The following is a 17,184-nucleotide window of genomic DNA, read 5'->3' as shown; positions in this document are numbered from 1 at the left end:
TTTCTACTTTAGGATTTCAGTCATAGCTGCAAGGGCTATTTTGTGGGATCAACAGGCAAAAGCTCCCAGGAATTACTACTCAGGGTGGTTTTGTTTTGGAGGCATGTAGAAGAGCTTGACTTTGTTAAGCATGGAAGAAAGGAGTGACAGAAATAGGCTACTCCTTGCCAGTCTAATACACCGCATCATGACCCTCCGCTGGTGCTTTAGGCAGCCACATCCTGGATGGCAATATCTTGAGCTCATGTTGGCATCTGACCCTCCCTTCAGCTGGTAATGGATGCACTCTAGCTTTAGGCCAACTCAACACTGATTTGTTCTCCTTCAGTGGGTGAAGAAGTGGTCAAGTATTTTTGATCTTTCTGACTTCTCTATATTCTAAAACTATTTCTCAGAATTAATTAAGCAGTAAAGTGTTCCTACAGTATATTTAACATAACTGAAAACACAGTATTGAGAGGCCTTTTTCAGTAGTTGATCTTGTCAATTTTCATGCTTGTAAAGAATTAAGGAAGGTGACCTGAGATGAGCTTGTTCTCTGTTGTGCTGGCTCTTCATGTATCCTTGTATTCGTGCAGAGACCAAAGCAAAATAGTTTGTGCTTTGCCTTAGAAATAGAGAGGAAGAGGCAAGGTTCAGTTTGATTCCCTTAAGAAAATTCCCAAGGAAGAAGTAGAAGCTGCAGATGGGCTAGTATCAGTATCAGACCACATTACTACTATAGTGATGGGTGAAGAAGCCATCAGAGAGGATTCTGGGGAAAGAATTTGAATAATGGAGGAGCTGGCTGGCAGGTAAAAGATGCTATGATGATTAAAATGGCTATTGAACTGTGATTTATTGGCTTTAGGTTGGTTAATAAGCTTGAAATGGACTGAGGGAGATGGGGAATGTGCTAGGCGACCCTGGGGTGTGCCTCAGAATGAAGATAAATGAAATAAAATGATACCTGCTAGGGAATAACCCGCCAGTCATCTGTCATTTCATCAGCCTGGAAGTGAATGGGACATAGTAATCCCATGGAACTTGTGCCTGCTAATAAATTTAGGAAGACCTTTTCTTGAACCTAGAGGGGTATAAAAGAGTAGAAATGAGTAATCATAAGCTGGGTGAGGTAGATGTTCATCACCCTCAAGTTTCCTATGAAAGTGAGGAGCAGCTATCTATATAAGTGTATTGCTGCCTTTTAATTTTTTTTAATATGGCAGAAAAGTAGTTATTTATAGGGCTATAATGGTGCTCCAATTGAAATTTATTCAGTTCAGTTAAATGTAAATTTAAGACATAAATAATGATTCAAAATAAGAGCAGAGAAAAAAACCAAATCCCCTACATTAATTCAACTCAAATTGCAATCACACTTGTTTTCTATTACTTTTTTATTTAAATCCGAAACTTGCTATTTTATCTAATTTAATCATAATAATAATAAAACTTCAGGATCATTTGCCTTGCTTTATGTGGGAAAAAAATCTAATGTTTTAGGGAACTTTGGAATGTTCTATTTCTCCTCTACAATGCCCCAACAATTTTATACTGCCATATTTTTCAGAGTATAAGATGCACCCTTTTCCCTCAAAAAAGAGGGTAAAAATCTGGGTGCGTCTTATACACTGAATACAGCATTTGTTGCCTCCCAAAAACCTGCCTCCTTCACCAAAATGGCTGTGCAGAGCCTGTAGGAGGCTTTCAGAGAGCTCCTGGGGGCTGGAGAGGGCAGAAATGAGAAAAAACAGACCTTTTTTGCTCAATTTTGCCCCAGCCCCCAGGGGCACTCTACAAGCCTCCTAAAGGCTATTTATGCCCTTTTCTGAAAAGGCCCATTTTTGCAAAAAATGGGCTGTTTTGGGGAAGTTTGCAGAGTGCAATAACTTTTTTTAAAAATTTGCCTCTTCAAAATCTTGGTGCATCTTATACTCTGTTACGTCTTATACTCCAAAAAATGTGGTAGTTAATTATCTTTTTGGAAGCAAAACCATTTAAAGTTCAGAGAACTAATTTCTGAAAATTGTTAAATCACATCTGGAACAAAGTAGCCAGTGTAGAATGGAAGGTTTCCAGTATTTTTCAGAATGCCGTGTTTTCACATCTCTATTTATCATGATTGCACTGCATGAATTTTTGTATTTTTTTAAAAAAAAATCAATTATACTGTAAGCCATCCTAGAAAGCCCTGCAATATATCCAGGGAAGCCTTTCATAGAACATAAATTTCCTTTTACCTCACAGAGTGCTTTCTTCCTTTCCATTAGACAAAAATGAGCTGAAAGTGTTTGTGGAGCTGGCTTCAATATCTGCAGGAGAGAATGACATGGATGTGGACCGTGTAGCTTGTTTCCATGATGCTGTGTTTGGCTACTCCTCCCTGCTGTATGATTTAAAGCGAGGGGCAGGATTTAAGGAATTCATGAAGTGTTTGAAGAACATATGGAAAGCTCTGGAAAGTGATTGTAACCTCCCCACGAAGCTGGTAATTACTGCAGCAGCCTTGTATCTTTCCATTACTCCCCTTTAAATGACTATGCATTTGGTAAAGATGCTTTATGCTTATAGCATATTAATTCATTAAAGATGTATTAAAAATGTTCTTTGAACCTGAATGTCTACAGGCGCTCTGTATTCAAAGATAAACATGGAGCTATGCTTTGCCACACGAAGTACAGTTTGCATACAGTATTATGTCAATTGGTGATTTTTAACATGGGTAAAATGTGTTTGAAAGCCCAGAAGACAGTGGGGTAGAAATTTTAGAATGTCCTGCATGACTTAGGAAAGATACAGGCTAATGGGAATATTCCTTGTCATATCTTCTCCCTGCAGCGTGATTCTGCAAGATACTTGGATTGGTTAAAAACTATTAAAGAGAGTCATGGCTCTGTGGAGTTGTCATCTATATCCCTAGCAACCAGCATCAATGAGAAAGGAATTTATAGAATTAAGGCCCCAGAAGAAGGACAGAAGGTGAGACATTGCTTAAAAATGATTCCCAAGCATGTGTATTTTTTCTTCTTTTCTGCTAATTTCCACAAAACCAATTTTAAATGTTCTTTATGCATTTAATTTGTTTGCCTCTACTGCTGAACCAACTCTTGGTAGTGTAAAATAAAATAAGGATTAAACACTGAAATACAGTAAAGTACGAAAAGGATATTATTGTATTAATAGCCTGCTTGTAATGAAAAGGCGTTAGCAAAAAAAAAAGTAGTAGTCATGCAATTTTCACCACCACTAACATTTAAAATTGCATTCCAACTATATTACAATCACTTTTAATGATACTTGCTAATAAATTGCTTTCTTTATGAATGTCTGATGTTTACTGAATTAATACTGAATTAAATGGGCAGTCTTCATTATGTATATATATTTATGTTTTGTTGTAAGGTTTGCCTGGACGCTGTTCTGAATCTGACAATCAAAGAAAGTCATGGGGACCAAGAGAAGACTCGGCACTATTCTCTGGAAGAGCTTCAAGAACTGATGAATAAGTTGATGCTGATGTCCGGAAAAGAAGAACAAAGTGCGCAAGTGGAGAAATTTTCTGAAGTAAGCTTCCTGTTGTTTTTTCCTCCATATTTCAAATTATTGTAATTGAAATACATGTGAGAGGGAGAGGAATGGACATCTGGCTCCTGCTTTTTTCTTGGTGCTATTTCTAGATTGTATTGATAATCCTCCATTTTGAGGAAAGCATCTATAGCCAGCCAAAGTCCATAATTAAATACATGTCTTACTAAATCAGTAAATTTTGTATTTTGGTATTTTTGTGTCTTTATTGAGAGTCAGTGAGATTTTAACACTCTTCAGAATAAAGTTATTGAAACCTGTTGTAGTTTGATGATTTAAACCATTTTTATTCTTCAATTTTTATGTCTGTGACATTGTACCAGATAATATAAGAACCTTGAACAGAATGCCAAGTCCTGTAGTCTTAACAGTCTGATATTGATTAAGAGGAATTGATTATTTTAGATTAGCATTTAGCATTTAAAATAGATACATTTTGTATATGTTTAAAGATTATTGCTCAATTGTAACAGCTATTACAATAGTGGCAATTATAATGCTCAGGGTGTTTCTTTGGGGAAAATGGGATTATTTCCTCTCTATCACACACACACACATACACACATCATAGCATATCAAACTTTTGGATGGGCACATAGACACCCAATTTATAATCATTTCTAGCAATAGTAAAATTGTTTCATTGCAACAAAAGTCATTTAATATTGTAATATCAAAATGATCCCACTGTCATAGTGAGACATGGGCCTATATCTTATTTTTCTGGCCCTTTCCTGGATCTCTCATGTTTCCACAGTTCTATACTCTTTCCCATCTACTCACATATCTTTTCCCCATTAATAGCAGAAAATATACTTTTATATAAGTATAAACCAATGGGGACCAATGTGTCATGCACTGGCCATGGCCACCGATTTAGCAAAAGGGGAAAAAGTCGCGATATGTAACGTGATGACGACGTGAGTTTGACACCCCTGGGTTGGAGCATAGAATGGGCAGGACTTGGGAGCTGCATAGAAAATGCCTATGGATTGCATATCTGTATTCTAAATAATCAAAAGTTGATTGATTATATACATTAGGCATTTGCCAGGATACATAGATTGTATAGGCTGTTTAATAATGATTTGGATTCAATATAATAATTGTGTTTTTGTGTGTATTCTTCACTCAGGTGTTTTCTAGCGTTCAGAGATTCGCATTGTCCTTTATGAACCTTTATTCTGCTGGAAACATGCTTTTCCGAAACTGGATTGCTGACATATATTGCTCACCTGAGAGTCCGTTTTGCATTAATATAAACTTTAATTTAAATTCTATCCGTAACCTTTGTGGAACTGGAGATGTGGCAGAACTTCTGCCAGGCATGTGCAGGAAGATGGAGAGTTTTCTGGAGAGGTGGAATCAGTTTATGTCTGAGAAGCGATCCCAGTATTTGTATTTGAATTATTACATGGCTGACCAGCTTGTATATTTATGCAAGGAGCTTGGGTCACGGAAACCCAGTGAGTCTTCCTTAATGATGCTGTCCTTCATAAAGCACAACTGCAGTAGACAAGATATTGAAGAAGTCTCTAAACTAGTGATACCTGAAATACCAAATAGTGTTGATGTAATGTATAAACTCCCGGCAAGTGGAAGAGAGTTGACTGAACACCTGGAGGAAATGTGGGAGTCCTACATGGAGAACATGGGCTTATTTCTTCCAGATTGCTTTGATATTGAAACTCTTGGTGGATTCCTATCTAATTTGGCAGATTTGGAGAAAAGGTCTGTTGTGCGAGTATTACCACAAGGACTTCATAGTAGGCAGCCCAACCTCATTCTCTGCCCTCGCTCTGAAATTTTGGTTTCCACAATTTCCATCTATATGAACAGTCCAGAAGAGATGCTACCCTCTTACGATGAAGTTTTATTGTGCACACCACAAACTAGCTACGAGCAAGTGGAATTGTTTATGAGGCGATGCCTTACTCCAAACTCTAGAGAGAAGAAGATTTATGCCTTACTCTTTGCAGATGAGTTGAGTTACGATGTTAGCTATAAGTTAGAGGAACTATACCAAAACCTTCATTTAAAACATAGCAGTGACTTCCGTTTAGTGATGTTCTGTAACTGTGAGAGAGAACACTGCTATATCCCCTCTGTTTTTAGTAATTTCATCATTCACATGACCCCTCTTCGGCCCCTAAAAGACATTCAAAGTTACCTTGGGAAGCATTACAAAGCCACTCAGCTTGGAAATCCATCAACTTCCATCTTCAAGAATAACATGTGTGTTGGAATTGTATCTTCTGAAAGAGCTGGAATGGGTGAGAAAACCAAGTTCAAATAATCTCCCGTCTTGGAAATATAATCATAGTTTAGCAAGCAAAGAATGACCCACATTAGAGTAATAGTAAATAATTAATATTAATCAGAGTTCTTTATAAGATATCAATTTCAAAACATGTTAGTGATGTGCTATGTTAGTAGTACAGTACTAGCAGTTAATGCTATAGTTAATTAAAATTGTCATTTTAATTAACATGTAATGTTCTAAACTTCTTGTTCACTACACTGGAAAACTAGAGGAAAAGAGAACTACGTAAAAGTGATGTCAGGGATCCAAATAGCATCCAAAAGTAAACCAGAGTCCAAGGCAAAGTATTGCTCAAAGTTCCAATTTATTAAGAGAGACATGTTGGCACATCTGGGAAAACCCGAATCTGAAAGTTTCCCGGTTTTCCCCACCTAGTTGAAAGTTCAAGATCTTGCCCCCACTCCCACAAGTTCATCACATGGTCCAATCTCCCACTGCCATGCTGGCAGTTCCACCCATCCAGTTCTAGTCAGGTGCAGAGGTGCAAAGACAAAGAATGACCTTAGCTTTCTAGAAAGAATTTTGTTATGGCTACATAGCATCTAACTCCATACAATTCCCCCTTCCACTTCCCCACAATAGAAAATGCATAGTAGAATAATAGAAAGTGTGACAGGCCAACGATCTAAAAGAAAAGATGGCTGCAGGCCTGACAAGTGACAGATTAGAACTTATTTACATTATTAATTTATTGATCTGAATTTATTACAGCTGCCCAAATCAAAAGCTGAGAAAAGAAATCAGAATCTCCAGGTTCAATTCCCCCTAGCAGTATTTTTCTGCCCACCACAGTTTATTCTGAATTTTATTTTTAACAGGATTAGTTATCTTTGATGTTCCCTATATTTTCTATAGTAGTTGCTAGGCATTTGTATAGACTATGTGGGTTCTCGGTCCCAAATGAAGTAGGTATTTTATTTTTGTTTTTCCTGTCAAAACCTTAAGTGTTTTTTTTTAAACTCTAGGAAAATCTCTCTATATAAAGAGAATGCATCAGAAAATGAAAACACAATTGCAAGAACACAGTGTTCATTTAAAAACTATTCGGCTGATTGATCCCCATGTGAATGAAAGAAAAATCCTGACCTCTTTGTTTCCACTCCTGAACCAAAAGTACCAGAACCGGCCCATCATGGTGCATTTTGATATTACTTCTTCTGTAAGTATGTCACAGTTTTGATTGAGGAGATTTTCTTTTTCTTCCAATATATCCTTTTGTGACAAGATATACTGCATTTTTTCGGAGTATAAGCCGCACCAAGATTTTGAAGAGGCAAATTTTTAAAAAAAGTTTTTGCAGTCTGCAGACCTCCCCAAAACAGCCCATTTTTCATGAAAATGGGCCTTTTCCCCGCCCCCAAAAATGGCATGAATAGCCTTTAGCAGGCTTGTAGAGTGTACTGCAGCAAAAACAGCCCGTTTTTCATTAAAACAGGCCCGTTTTTTTTTAAATGGCATGCATAGCCTTTAGTTGGCATAGAGTATTCCTGGGGGCTGGGGGGGGGAATTGAGCAAAAAACGGCCCATTTTGCACTCATTTCTGCCCTCCCCAGCCCCCAGGAGCACTCTGAAAGCCTCCTAAAAGCTATGCACAGCCATTTTGGTGAAGGGAGCGTGGTTTCTGGAGGCAAAAATGCTGTATTCAGTGTATAAGATGCACCCAGATTTTCAATATCTTTTTTTGTCTTATACTCGAAAAAATACGGTACTTATATCTAGAGGAGGAGCATCCATGTTTATTGGTGTGGTCCTTATGTTTCTGTATTCTTCCAGGTTCAGACTGGAATTTCAGAATTTTTGTTCAAGCTGTTCATCTTACGGTATCTGGAAGATGCAGATGGGAAAATCTGGCTTCGGAAACAGTGCCACCTCTATGTTGCAGAAATTCTGCAACCACCCCACTCACCAAAAAAACAAAGAGGATCTGTAAGTACATCCAGAGGCATAGAATATATATTTGCTGTGTTTTTAGTATTTTAGAGTAGAATTTTGAAACTGGTTTGTGGAATCCTAAAAGTCTCTAAAACAGTGGAAAAAATAGGGATTTAGTTGTGCCTATGGAGTGACTTAAGGAAAAAACCTTACAAGGGACAGGAAGAAAAACATCTCCCTACAAGGGATTAAAGTGAAACTCTCTACAAGGGACTGAACCTTTTTTCTCTCCATGGATTCTTAAAGAGATTTTTTCATAATCTCTTGCAGCAAAGCAGTAATTCTATTCGTAGTAATTACAATTCTGCAGTATTGACAACCCTTTTCCATAGTACAAAATTAAAACAAAGTGGAAAACCCTGGAGCTTGTGAAAAGGAAATTTTTTTAAAAAAAAAAAACCTTTTGATTGTATTATAACTCCTTCCTTTTCTCCCTCTGGTTTATTTTCAGAAATTTCCAGGATTGAACTACAGTTTCCTTGATGTATTCCCCCAAATAACTTGCAGATCTCCTAAAGAAGTACTATGCAACGGTATTCAGGAGAATTTATTTCATGACAGCAGTGATCCTGGAGTAGATCAAGGAATGTTCTGCAGTGAAGCTTTTCAGAGACCATTCCAGTATTTGTTACGAGAACACAGACGTGAAAATCTTGATGCGTTCACGTATAGAAAAGGCTCAGTGGAAGGGACTCCAGGAGAATGTCTACAATTGCTCTTGATGTACTGTGGAGTGATTGATCCTTCTTGGTCGGAACTTAGAAACTTTGCTTGGTTTCTTAACCTTCAGCTGAAAAATTGTGAAACCTCTGTTTTCTGTAATGCTGTTTTTGTCCAGGACACTTTGCAGGGCTTTAAAAATTTTGTGGTCAAATTTATGATTTTAATGGCAAAGGATTTTGCAACTCCTTCCCTTAACATTTCTGATGAAAGCCCTGGAATGCAAGTTTTCGAAGATGTTACTGAGGAAGCCCTTGCTCCATTTCTGCTCCGGAAAAAGTGGGAATCTGAACCCCATCCATACATATTCTTCAATGAGGACTGTGTATCTATGACTTTCATCGGCTTTCATCTACAGCACAATAACAACGGCAGCATTGATGCCATCAATCCTTTGAATGGAAATATTATCAAGAGAAATGTCATGACCCTTCAATTGTACATGGGATTAGCTCTTCAGAGAGTTCCATTCAATATTGATTTTGATGCACTGACTAGAGCTGAGAAAATTGAGAAGCTTTGCATGGTCTTGGGGATCCAGTGGCCAACTGATCCTGATGAAACGTACGAACTTACAACAGACAATATCCTGAAAATGCTTGCCATTGAAATGAGATTTAGGTGTGAAATTCCTGTTGTCCTGATGGGAGAAACCGGCTGTGGGAAAACCAGACTTATAAAATACCTGTGTGAACTGCGTAAGAGTGGTGCAGATGCTGATAATATGAAGCTTGTCAAAGTTCATGGAGGTACCACAGCAGATGCAATCTATGATAAAGTGAGGGAAGCTGAAGATATGGCACAATGCAATAGGTTGAATTATAAGTTTGACACAATTTTGTTTTTTGACGAAGCCAACACCACAGACGCGGTCAGCAGCATCAAGGAAGTGTTATGTGACCACACAATAGAAGGACAGCCTTTACTGCCCAACACGGGTTTACAGATCATAGCTGCATGCAATCCTTACCGCAAACACACACCAAAAATGATCCAACGCTTGGAGTCCGCTGGACTGGGTTATCGTGTCAAAGCAGAGGACACCAGCGAAAAGCTTGGTTCCATCCCCCTTAGGCAGCTTGTTTACCGTGTTCATGCACTCCCACCAAGCATGATACCTTTGGTGTGGGATTTTGGGCAATTGAACAATATCACTGAAAAACTGTACATAGAACAGATTGTGCAAAAACTTGCCAAGTCGATCACAATGTCTGCTACTGAGGTCCAAATGATTACTGAGGTGCTTTTTAAGTCACAGACCTACATGAGACAGCGGAAAGACGAATGCAGCTTTATCAGCCTGAGAGATGTTGAGCGTTGTGTGGAGGTCTTCAAATGGTTTCACGGCCACAGTGAACGTCTTATTGAACATCTGGAGAAGTCTCTGAAAAGTAATCCTCCTAAAAGTGCAATCCAGAGAGACAGAATAATGTGGTCTTTGATTCTTTCTGTTGGTGTTTGCTACCATGCTTCCCTGGAAAAGAAAGAGGCCTACTGGAGAGTTATCTGCAAAATATTTCCAGAACCATATGATAATGAAAAAGTCGTTCTTGAAGAAATTAGCTTGATTCAGGATCTTTTTTTGAGTGGTGTGCCTGATAGGCAAAGTATAGCAAAAAACATGGCTTTGAAGGAAAATGTGTTCATGATGGTAATCTGCATTGAACTTAAAATCCCTTTGTTTCTTATTGGGAAGCCAGGCAGCTCAAAATCTCTTGCCAAGACCATCGTGGCTGATGCCATGCAGGGTCAAGCAGCCTATTCTGACCTTTATAAGGAACTTAAGCAGATCCATTTGGTGTCTTTTCAGTGCAGCCCACATTCAACCCCTGAGGGGATCATAAATACATTCAAGCATTGTGCTCGTTTCCAGGAAGGGAAAAACCTCAGCGAATATGTCTCTGTGGTTGTATTAGATGAAATTGGATTGGCAGAAGACTCTCCCAAAATGCCTCTGAAGACTCTTCACCCTCTATTAGAAGATGGATGCATTGATGATGATCCACTTCCTCACAAGAAGGTTGGCTTCGTTGGGATATCTAACTGGGCCCTAGATCCAGCTAAGATGAATCGAGGCATCTTTGTATCTCGTGGAAACCTGAATAAAAATGAACTCATAAAAAGTGCAAAAGGTATTTGCTCTTCAGAACCTTTGTTGCTACAGAAAATTGAGTGTTTCTTTCCTATCTTTGCGAATGCATATGAAGAAATTTGCAAGAGTCAAACTAAGGATTTTTTTGGATTGCGTGACTATTACAGTCTTGTCAAAATGTTATTTGCTTTGACAAAAAATTCTAAAAGCATACCAGGTCCTCATGAAATAGCAGAGGTGGTTCTCCGAAATTTCAGCGGCAAAGAAGGCGTTGAAGTCTTGGATACTTTTATGTCTAAGATTCCAGAAGGAGGAGATGAAAATTATAAGGATATCAATACAATTGATTTAGTTGAGCAAAACATTTGTAGCAATTACCAGGAGGGTGAATGCCGATATCTGTTAGTGTTAACAGAAAATTATGCAGCGCTTCAAATTCTCCAACAGCATTTCTTTCGAGATGCTCAACCAGAAATTATTTTTGGTTCCAGCTTTCCCAAAGATCAAGAATACACTCAGATTTGCAGAAACATAAACCGAGTCAAAATTTGCATGGAGACTGGGAAGATGGTGGTTCTTCTCAACCTACAAAACCTTTATGAGAGCCTCTATGACGCCCTTAATCAGTATTATGTCCAACTTGCTGGTCAAAAATACATTGACTTGGGCTTGGGGACCCATCGAGTGAAATGCAGAGTGCATCCCAAATTTCGACTGATTGTCATCGAGGAGAAAAAGGTGGTGTACAAACAGTTCCCCATTCCATTGATTAACCGGCTTGAAAAACACTATCTGGATATTAATACTGTACTGAACAAGTGGCAAAAGACCATTGTGGAAGTCTTGAAGAAATGGGTGGATGACTTTGTAACAGTTAAAACTGAGAAATATTTTATGGGTCAACAAACATACAAACCTTCTGATGTTTTTATTGGCTACCATTCAGACTCTTGTGCTTCAGTTGTCCTGCAGGTGACAGAAAATCTGAAAGAGTCTCTTCCTCCTGCACAGCTAAGACAGGAAGTGCAAAAGCAGTCCGAGATGGTCCTCTTGAACTGTGCCACCCCAGATTCTGTTATCCGTCTCGGAGATTCTAAACTGGACTTTTTAAGCGATAGCTTGGCTAAGATATACTTTCAGCAACAGCAGCATACTTCCTTTGCCGAATTTTTGCACAGATGCCTTCGGTCAGACTCTGGAGGCCTTACAGTGTTTATTGAGGTAAACTGCAATTAAATGTTTCTTTCTATTATCCTCCCCTCCCCCTCCCGTTCCCCCTTTTCTCATATTCATAAAGATGGTGAGTTCTGATATGTGGCAAGATGGCTAGAAATCAGAAGCCAAAACAGAAAATAGGGAATATAAATATATGGTGCTACAAATAATGAATATTATTAAAAGTGTTAATAGGACAAGGTCAAAGCAATAGGAAGGCAATGCAGAAGGGAGAACTATAAAAGCTAGGCAGGAAAGCCGATATAGAAAGCCGTAAAATTACTGTATATTGTTATATATGTTCTGTGTTTTTTTTTTCTTGTGTCTTCTTTACTGTTTTTAAAGCTTAAAGACAATTTTAAAATGCTCCAAATTAGAATGCATTTCTATTATCCTTAAGAGTCAGGGCTGGTTGCTTTATATTTTGTTTTGGGAATCATCGATAGAAACAGCTTTTAAGATTTAGGTCTATTTTGAGACACTTTTAGATGGATAAAAATAACATTAACATGGGGAAAAATAATAGTTTTTACCAAGTCCAGGCTGTTGAGATGATCATTAATATGATCAGCTATACTTGCAAAGCAAACTTGGTTGCTTAATAGGTTGTAGAAAATGGCTTGTTCTGATGTAATCACAACTATTCCAACAATATTAATGTAGAAAGCTTGTGTGCTTAAGTGAGGGAAGGATATACTTATGGGGCTACTTATGATCTGGATTTAAACTTCCAATGGTCTTCCCCCTGCCCCCATACATGGCAGAACTTTGGGTACTCGGAAACACAGAAGTATTTATGGCTAGTTGGTCATGTGGCCACCTGTTATGAAGATTTTACCCCAATCCGGCATTTTTCAGAAAAACAGTGCCCATAGCGAATGATTGATTTGGTTAATGACTATTGCATTCGCTTAACCACAGATTCTCTTAAAGACTGCCTCAAAAGCATTGTAGAATTTGTTATGATCATCAAGAATAGGAATAAGTATAAGAAAAGAGAAGAATAGAGTAAGCAGAGCAGAGCAGAGCAGAGCAGAATAACAGAGTTGGTTGGAAGGGACCTTGAAGGTTTTCTAATCTAACCCCCTGTTCAGGCAGGAAACCCTATTCATTTCAGACAAATGGTTGTCCAATCGCTTCTTTAAAATTTCCAATGTTGGAGCATTCAAAATTTCTGAAGGCAAGTTGTTACACTGATTAATTGTTCTACTGTCAGGAAATTTCTTCTGATCATGATGGGCAGGCTCCATTACAGTTGTAACTTTAGGACTACCTGTACCAAAGCTTGCTATGGTTTCTTCTTATATTAGTGAATTGTTATTTTCAAGAAATTTGGATGTCTGCTGTTCTATTATATGCTTTGGATTTACCCTGAATACTAAAAGTCTTGAAATGAAAAATACATGCAGGAGATATTTATGATATAGAAATGCACTTTCTTGTCAGAATCCCAAGACTCAAGAAGACTCTAGCTGAGAAAATTGAAAAAAGGTTTTCTCTTCAGAATGTTTTTTTTTAGCATCTCCATCTCTGGCAGAAAGGTTGAGAAATCAGTGTTCTTTTTTTCAGTGTAAGAGTCTGGAATGATTGAAGTAGGGCATAACTTTCTTTGGAACAAACAAAGGACTACTTCAGTACTATTTCTGAGTAATAGAAGAAAGGAACTTGCTGATGCAAATTTAGATAATAAATAAATAAAATGTTAATGAATAAAATGATTCTAAAATGATTAGAAATTACCTGATCTTTTTGTAACCAGCTAATTGATAGTGTTACCCAAAATTTATATGGGTAGCCATTGTTTAATGACTGCCTCATTTAATGGTCATTTGTAGTTATGATGGTGATGAAGAATATTCATGTTTATGATTTTCATAGGTGTGTAAAGCAAATGAAAGCTGAAATAAGCTCATAAGCACAGTCAAGGTTTCACTTAGCAACTGCTTGATGACCAAGTTGCTGTTGCCAATTGTGGTTGCTAAACGAGAGTTACCTATATGTGTGGGGTAATGGAAGGGAAAAATATTTCCACTTGGATAATAAAAAAACAAGAGATTGCAGGGCCACCCTGTGAAAAAAATGTTAATATTTGACAAAAAAAAACTTCTGTCTTCACTCTTACAGATGACAACCTTCTCCAGGCTCCTGACTGCAGCAGACACAGAGATTTTGGAAGCAGAATTGCAGCATAATTCAGACAGCCTGAAAGTTTTGTTCTTACAACAATTTGACACAGAGTACTCATTTTTGAAGGACATTCGGTGAGTTTTCCTCAACCACAATGATTACAGAATAATGCAGATTTGTATGTTCCTTTATATCGTCTCCGAGGTGGGGTGTGGGAGGAGTCACTGATAGGGTATTGTTACGGCCCACTTGCCTGGAGACTGAGGTAAATCTGAGGACACTCCCTCTGCTCCTCCTTCTGACTCCCCAGATTAACCTCAGTCTTCGGCCTAACAGGAGCTATTTAGTGACTCTCCGGATTCTTTTATTTTCACTTCCTATTCTTCTTAATCTCCTACCTCTTGCTTTTGCGGCCCTTTTACCTGCCTAAGCAGGTAGTTGCGCTCACTGCAACTTTGCAGGCCCTGAGCCACCAGTACCTGGGGGGGGGAACCCAGACCTTGCGCACCACAGCCATACTCACCAGGATCCATTGAAGACAGCAGGATTCCCCAGTCGAGGCATCATGGCGAGGGATTAGCAGCTCAGTCAGAGCTGCCTCAGGCTATTGGACCGCGTGGTTGGCGATCGCCATTTTGGAACCAAGGGCGCATGTGCGAAGCGAGGAGGTGCACTGATCGCAGTCACTGCAGCGCTTCAGCACCACATTTGCCGAGAGGACTCGTCGGGTCTGTGCTCCGCCGGTAATCCGGGGAGGGCCCAGGTGGTAGCGGTGCACCGGTTTCATTTCGACCCGCAGATCGGCAGGTGGCTGAGAAGAGCACACATCCAAAGGAGCGCCGAATCCACGCGATAGAAGAGGGACCAGACGTTTTTGTGAGAGGAGGTAGAGAGAGTCTATGAACCGTGAGTACTGCGATGGCGGAAACCACCAGGAGCAGAGGAGCGGCTGCTCCAAGCTCTCAGGGGGCTCAGACCCATGTGAGGGAACCTCTTGGGAGTTAGGCCCTGCGTCTAGGGGGAGATCCCTTCCCAGGAAGTGCTCCTCCAAGTCTTCCAGGAGGGGAGGGGCTCAGGCAGGAGGCTCCCCTAACTAGAGCGGCTGGAAGGAGGGCCAGGGACAACATCAGCCCTTCCCCAGCCAGATCATGTTCCCCTCGCAGGCCTTCTCCCTTAGCTGAGGATCCTGGGTCTCCAGGCCCAGTGAGAGACCCTGGGGGGACAGCCCCATATCCCCTCCCTTATCGCGCTCTAACTCCTTGAGAGCGAGGAGTGATCCCTTTGGCCACAGGGCAACGAATTCCCCCCAGGCAATGTTTGGCCCCTCAATCTCCTGGCATCAGAGATAACAGGGAGCCCCCAAGCCTCTCTCCTGCCTACCCAGAACTTTCTGAGAGCTTCCAAAACGTGTTAGCCAGAGCTATTGTGGATGGCATTGCCTCTGGCATACAGCACCAATTCTAGGGAGCCAGGCACAGGTCTACTCATGGGGCTCCATGAGATCAAACAGTCCAGCCCGAGCCCTCAGTCCCCAGGGACTTCAGAGCCTTCTCACCCTCCACTGCTACAAGGGCTCGGAATCAGAGGGGGAGGAGCAGAAGGATATTGGGTTCTCAGAGGACGAGGATGTCATAGCCCAAGAGGCCCCAACCATCACGGGTTTATTCCCTCCTGCCTTATTCAGTTACTTGCTACGCAAGGCCAAGGCTGACTTGGACCCTACTCCAACTGCAAACCAGAACTCCACTACTCCCAGTACTAGCGGGGGGAATAAGAAAGGCCCTTTCCATAGGCCCCAGGTGGAGAAGGAGGAGATTCCCACCCCAGACCTCTTTTTGGAGGTCCTCAAGTCCCAGTGGTCCAAGCCCGGTTCCTTTCCCACCCCACGGAGCAATGATCACAGATTTTATAACTTGAATTCCTCTTTCACCCAAGCCTTACAGATTCCTCCCGTAGATGCCCCAGTAGCAGCCTTGGCTTCCTCCTCTGCCGTGGTGACAGGGGATATATCTAACTGCCTGAAGGCAGAGTACAGGAGAGCGGAGCTGGTCATGTGCAAGACCTTCCAGGCTGTCTCATGGGTGATCAGGGCGGCAGCAGCCACCTCTTTTTTCAACAGGTCCACCCTTTTATGGCTGGAGCAGATCTGGGACAGGACACCCGCATCAGACGTGAGATTTCTACAGGACATTACGAAGTTGATAGTGGCTACCCAGTTCTCGGCGGACGCTACCCTGGATGTAGTAAAGTATTCTTCCAGGGCCTTGTCATCCTCAGTGGCATCCAGAAGTCTCCTATGGCTTCGCCACTGGCAGGCCGAGTTCCGGGCGAAGTGGCATCTTGCAGAAGCAGAGTACACAGGAGACAAGATTTCTGGCCCTTCCTTGTCAAGAACAAGAACAAGAGGAAAGTCTTCCCGTCCACTTCTCCTGTGCGCTGCTTGGGGGAATCCAAGCATGGGTTAACTTTGTCCCTTAGCCTAGAGACTGAGTTATGCAAATGTTGACCACACCTCCTCTGACTGGATGGGTCAGTTTTTTAACTCAGTCCAGCCTGAAGAGACGTATACCAATTTTCTCTTGACTAATCAACAAATTACTCAGGATTCCTGGTTTTATTTCTGTGCCGCCTGACATTGGGGATGACCCGTTCTAACCGGCAGGGTCTACTCTCCCCTTTTGGCCCTTGCTATGGTCTGCCGAGCTGCCGAAATCGCCGCGAGTCCGCCGCGGCGCTGGCAGAGCCGCTGAGCAGCTGGATGCAGTGGCAATTCAAACGGCACATTTTAAAAAGCCCGCCGGATTGGCAGCCGCCATTTTGGATGGCCTGATTTCGCGTGCGCGAGTGTCTGCTGCATGGAACGTGTCCTCACTTTCACGTCCAGCCGGTGACGTCCCAACGGCTGTTCCCTTCGCTCCTTTCTTGCCTGGTCATTCAGCGAGAAGGTTGTGAGTTACTGTTCCTCAGTAGCACGTGGCCTTGCGAGCGGAGCGCACTTGCCTTTTTGAGCCAGTAGAGATTGAGCCTGTTGATATCCTTCCATATACTACCATGGCTGATCTTCCTATCTCTGGAGGTATTGTGGAGCCCAATATTGCCCCCCAGCCCCCAACTCAGGTCGAAGCTACCCCAAGGGCCAGCAGGACCACCACTAGGGCCTCGGCCCACAAGCCCCGGGCTTTGTCTGCAGCCCTGGATAAGGCCCATA

General features: G+C 41.0%; 1 protein-coding gene across 2 annotated transcripts in view; it reads left to right on the top strand.

Annotated features, from left to right (window-relative positions):
- RNF213 (ring finger protein 213) overlaps positions 1–17,184 on the top strand; it is a 147,155-nt gene that overhangs the window by 66,044 nt on the left and 63,927 nt on the right. For both annotated transcript variants that reach the window (XM_032212395.1, XM_032212394.1), the window contains 8 exons: positions 2,253–2,470; positions 2,821–2,961; positions 3,385–3,546; positions 4,703–5,840; positions 6,856–7,049; positions 7,664–7,816; positions 8,274–11,855; positions 13,974–14,110. In XM_032212395.1, coding sequence (XP_032068286.1) covers positions 2,253–2,470; positions 2,821–2,961; positions 3,385–3,546; positions 4,703–5,840; positions 6,856–7,049; positions 7,664–7,816; positions 8,274–11,855; positions 13,974–14,110 — 5,725 coding nt within the window. The remainder of the gene's footprint in view (positions 1–2,252; positions 2,471–2,820; positions 2,962–3,384; positions 3,547–4,702; positions 5,841–6,855; positions 7,050–7,663; positions 7,817–8,273; positions 11,856–13,973; positions 14,111–17,184) is intronic.

The sequence above is a fragment of the Thamnophis elegans genome, chromosome 2, assembly GCF_009769535.1.
Source record: "Thamnophis elegans isolate rThaEle1 chromosome 2, rThaEle1.pri, whole genome shotgun sequence".
In the NCBI taxonomy this organism is placed as follows: Eukaryota; Metazoa; Chordata; class Lepidosauria; order Squamata; family Colubridae; genus Thamnophis; species Thamnophis elegans.
This window is presented reverse-complemented; position numbering and strand designations above follow the sequence as displayed.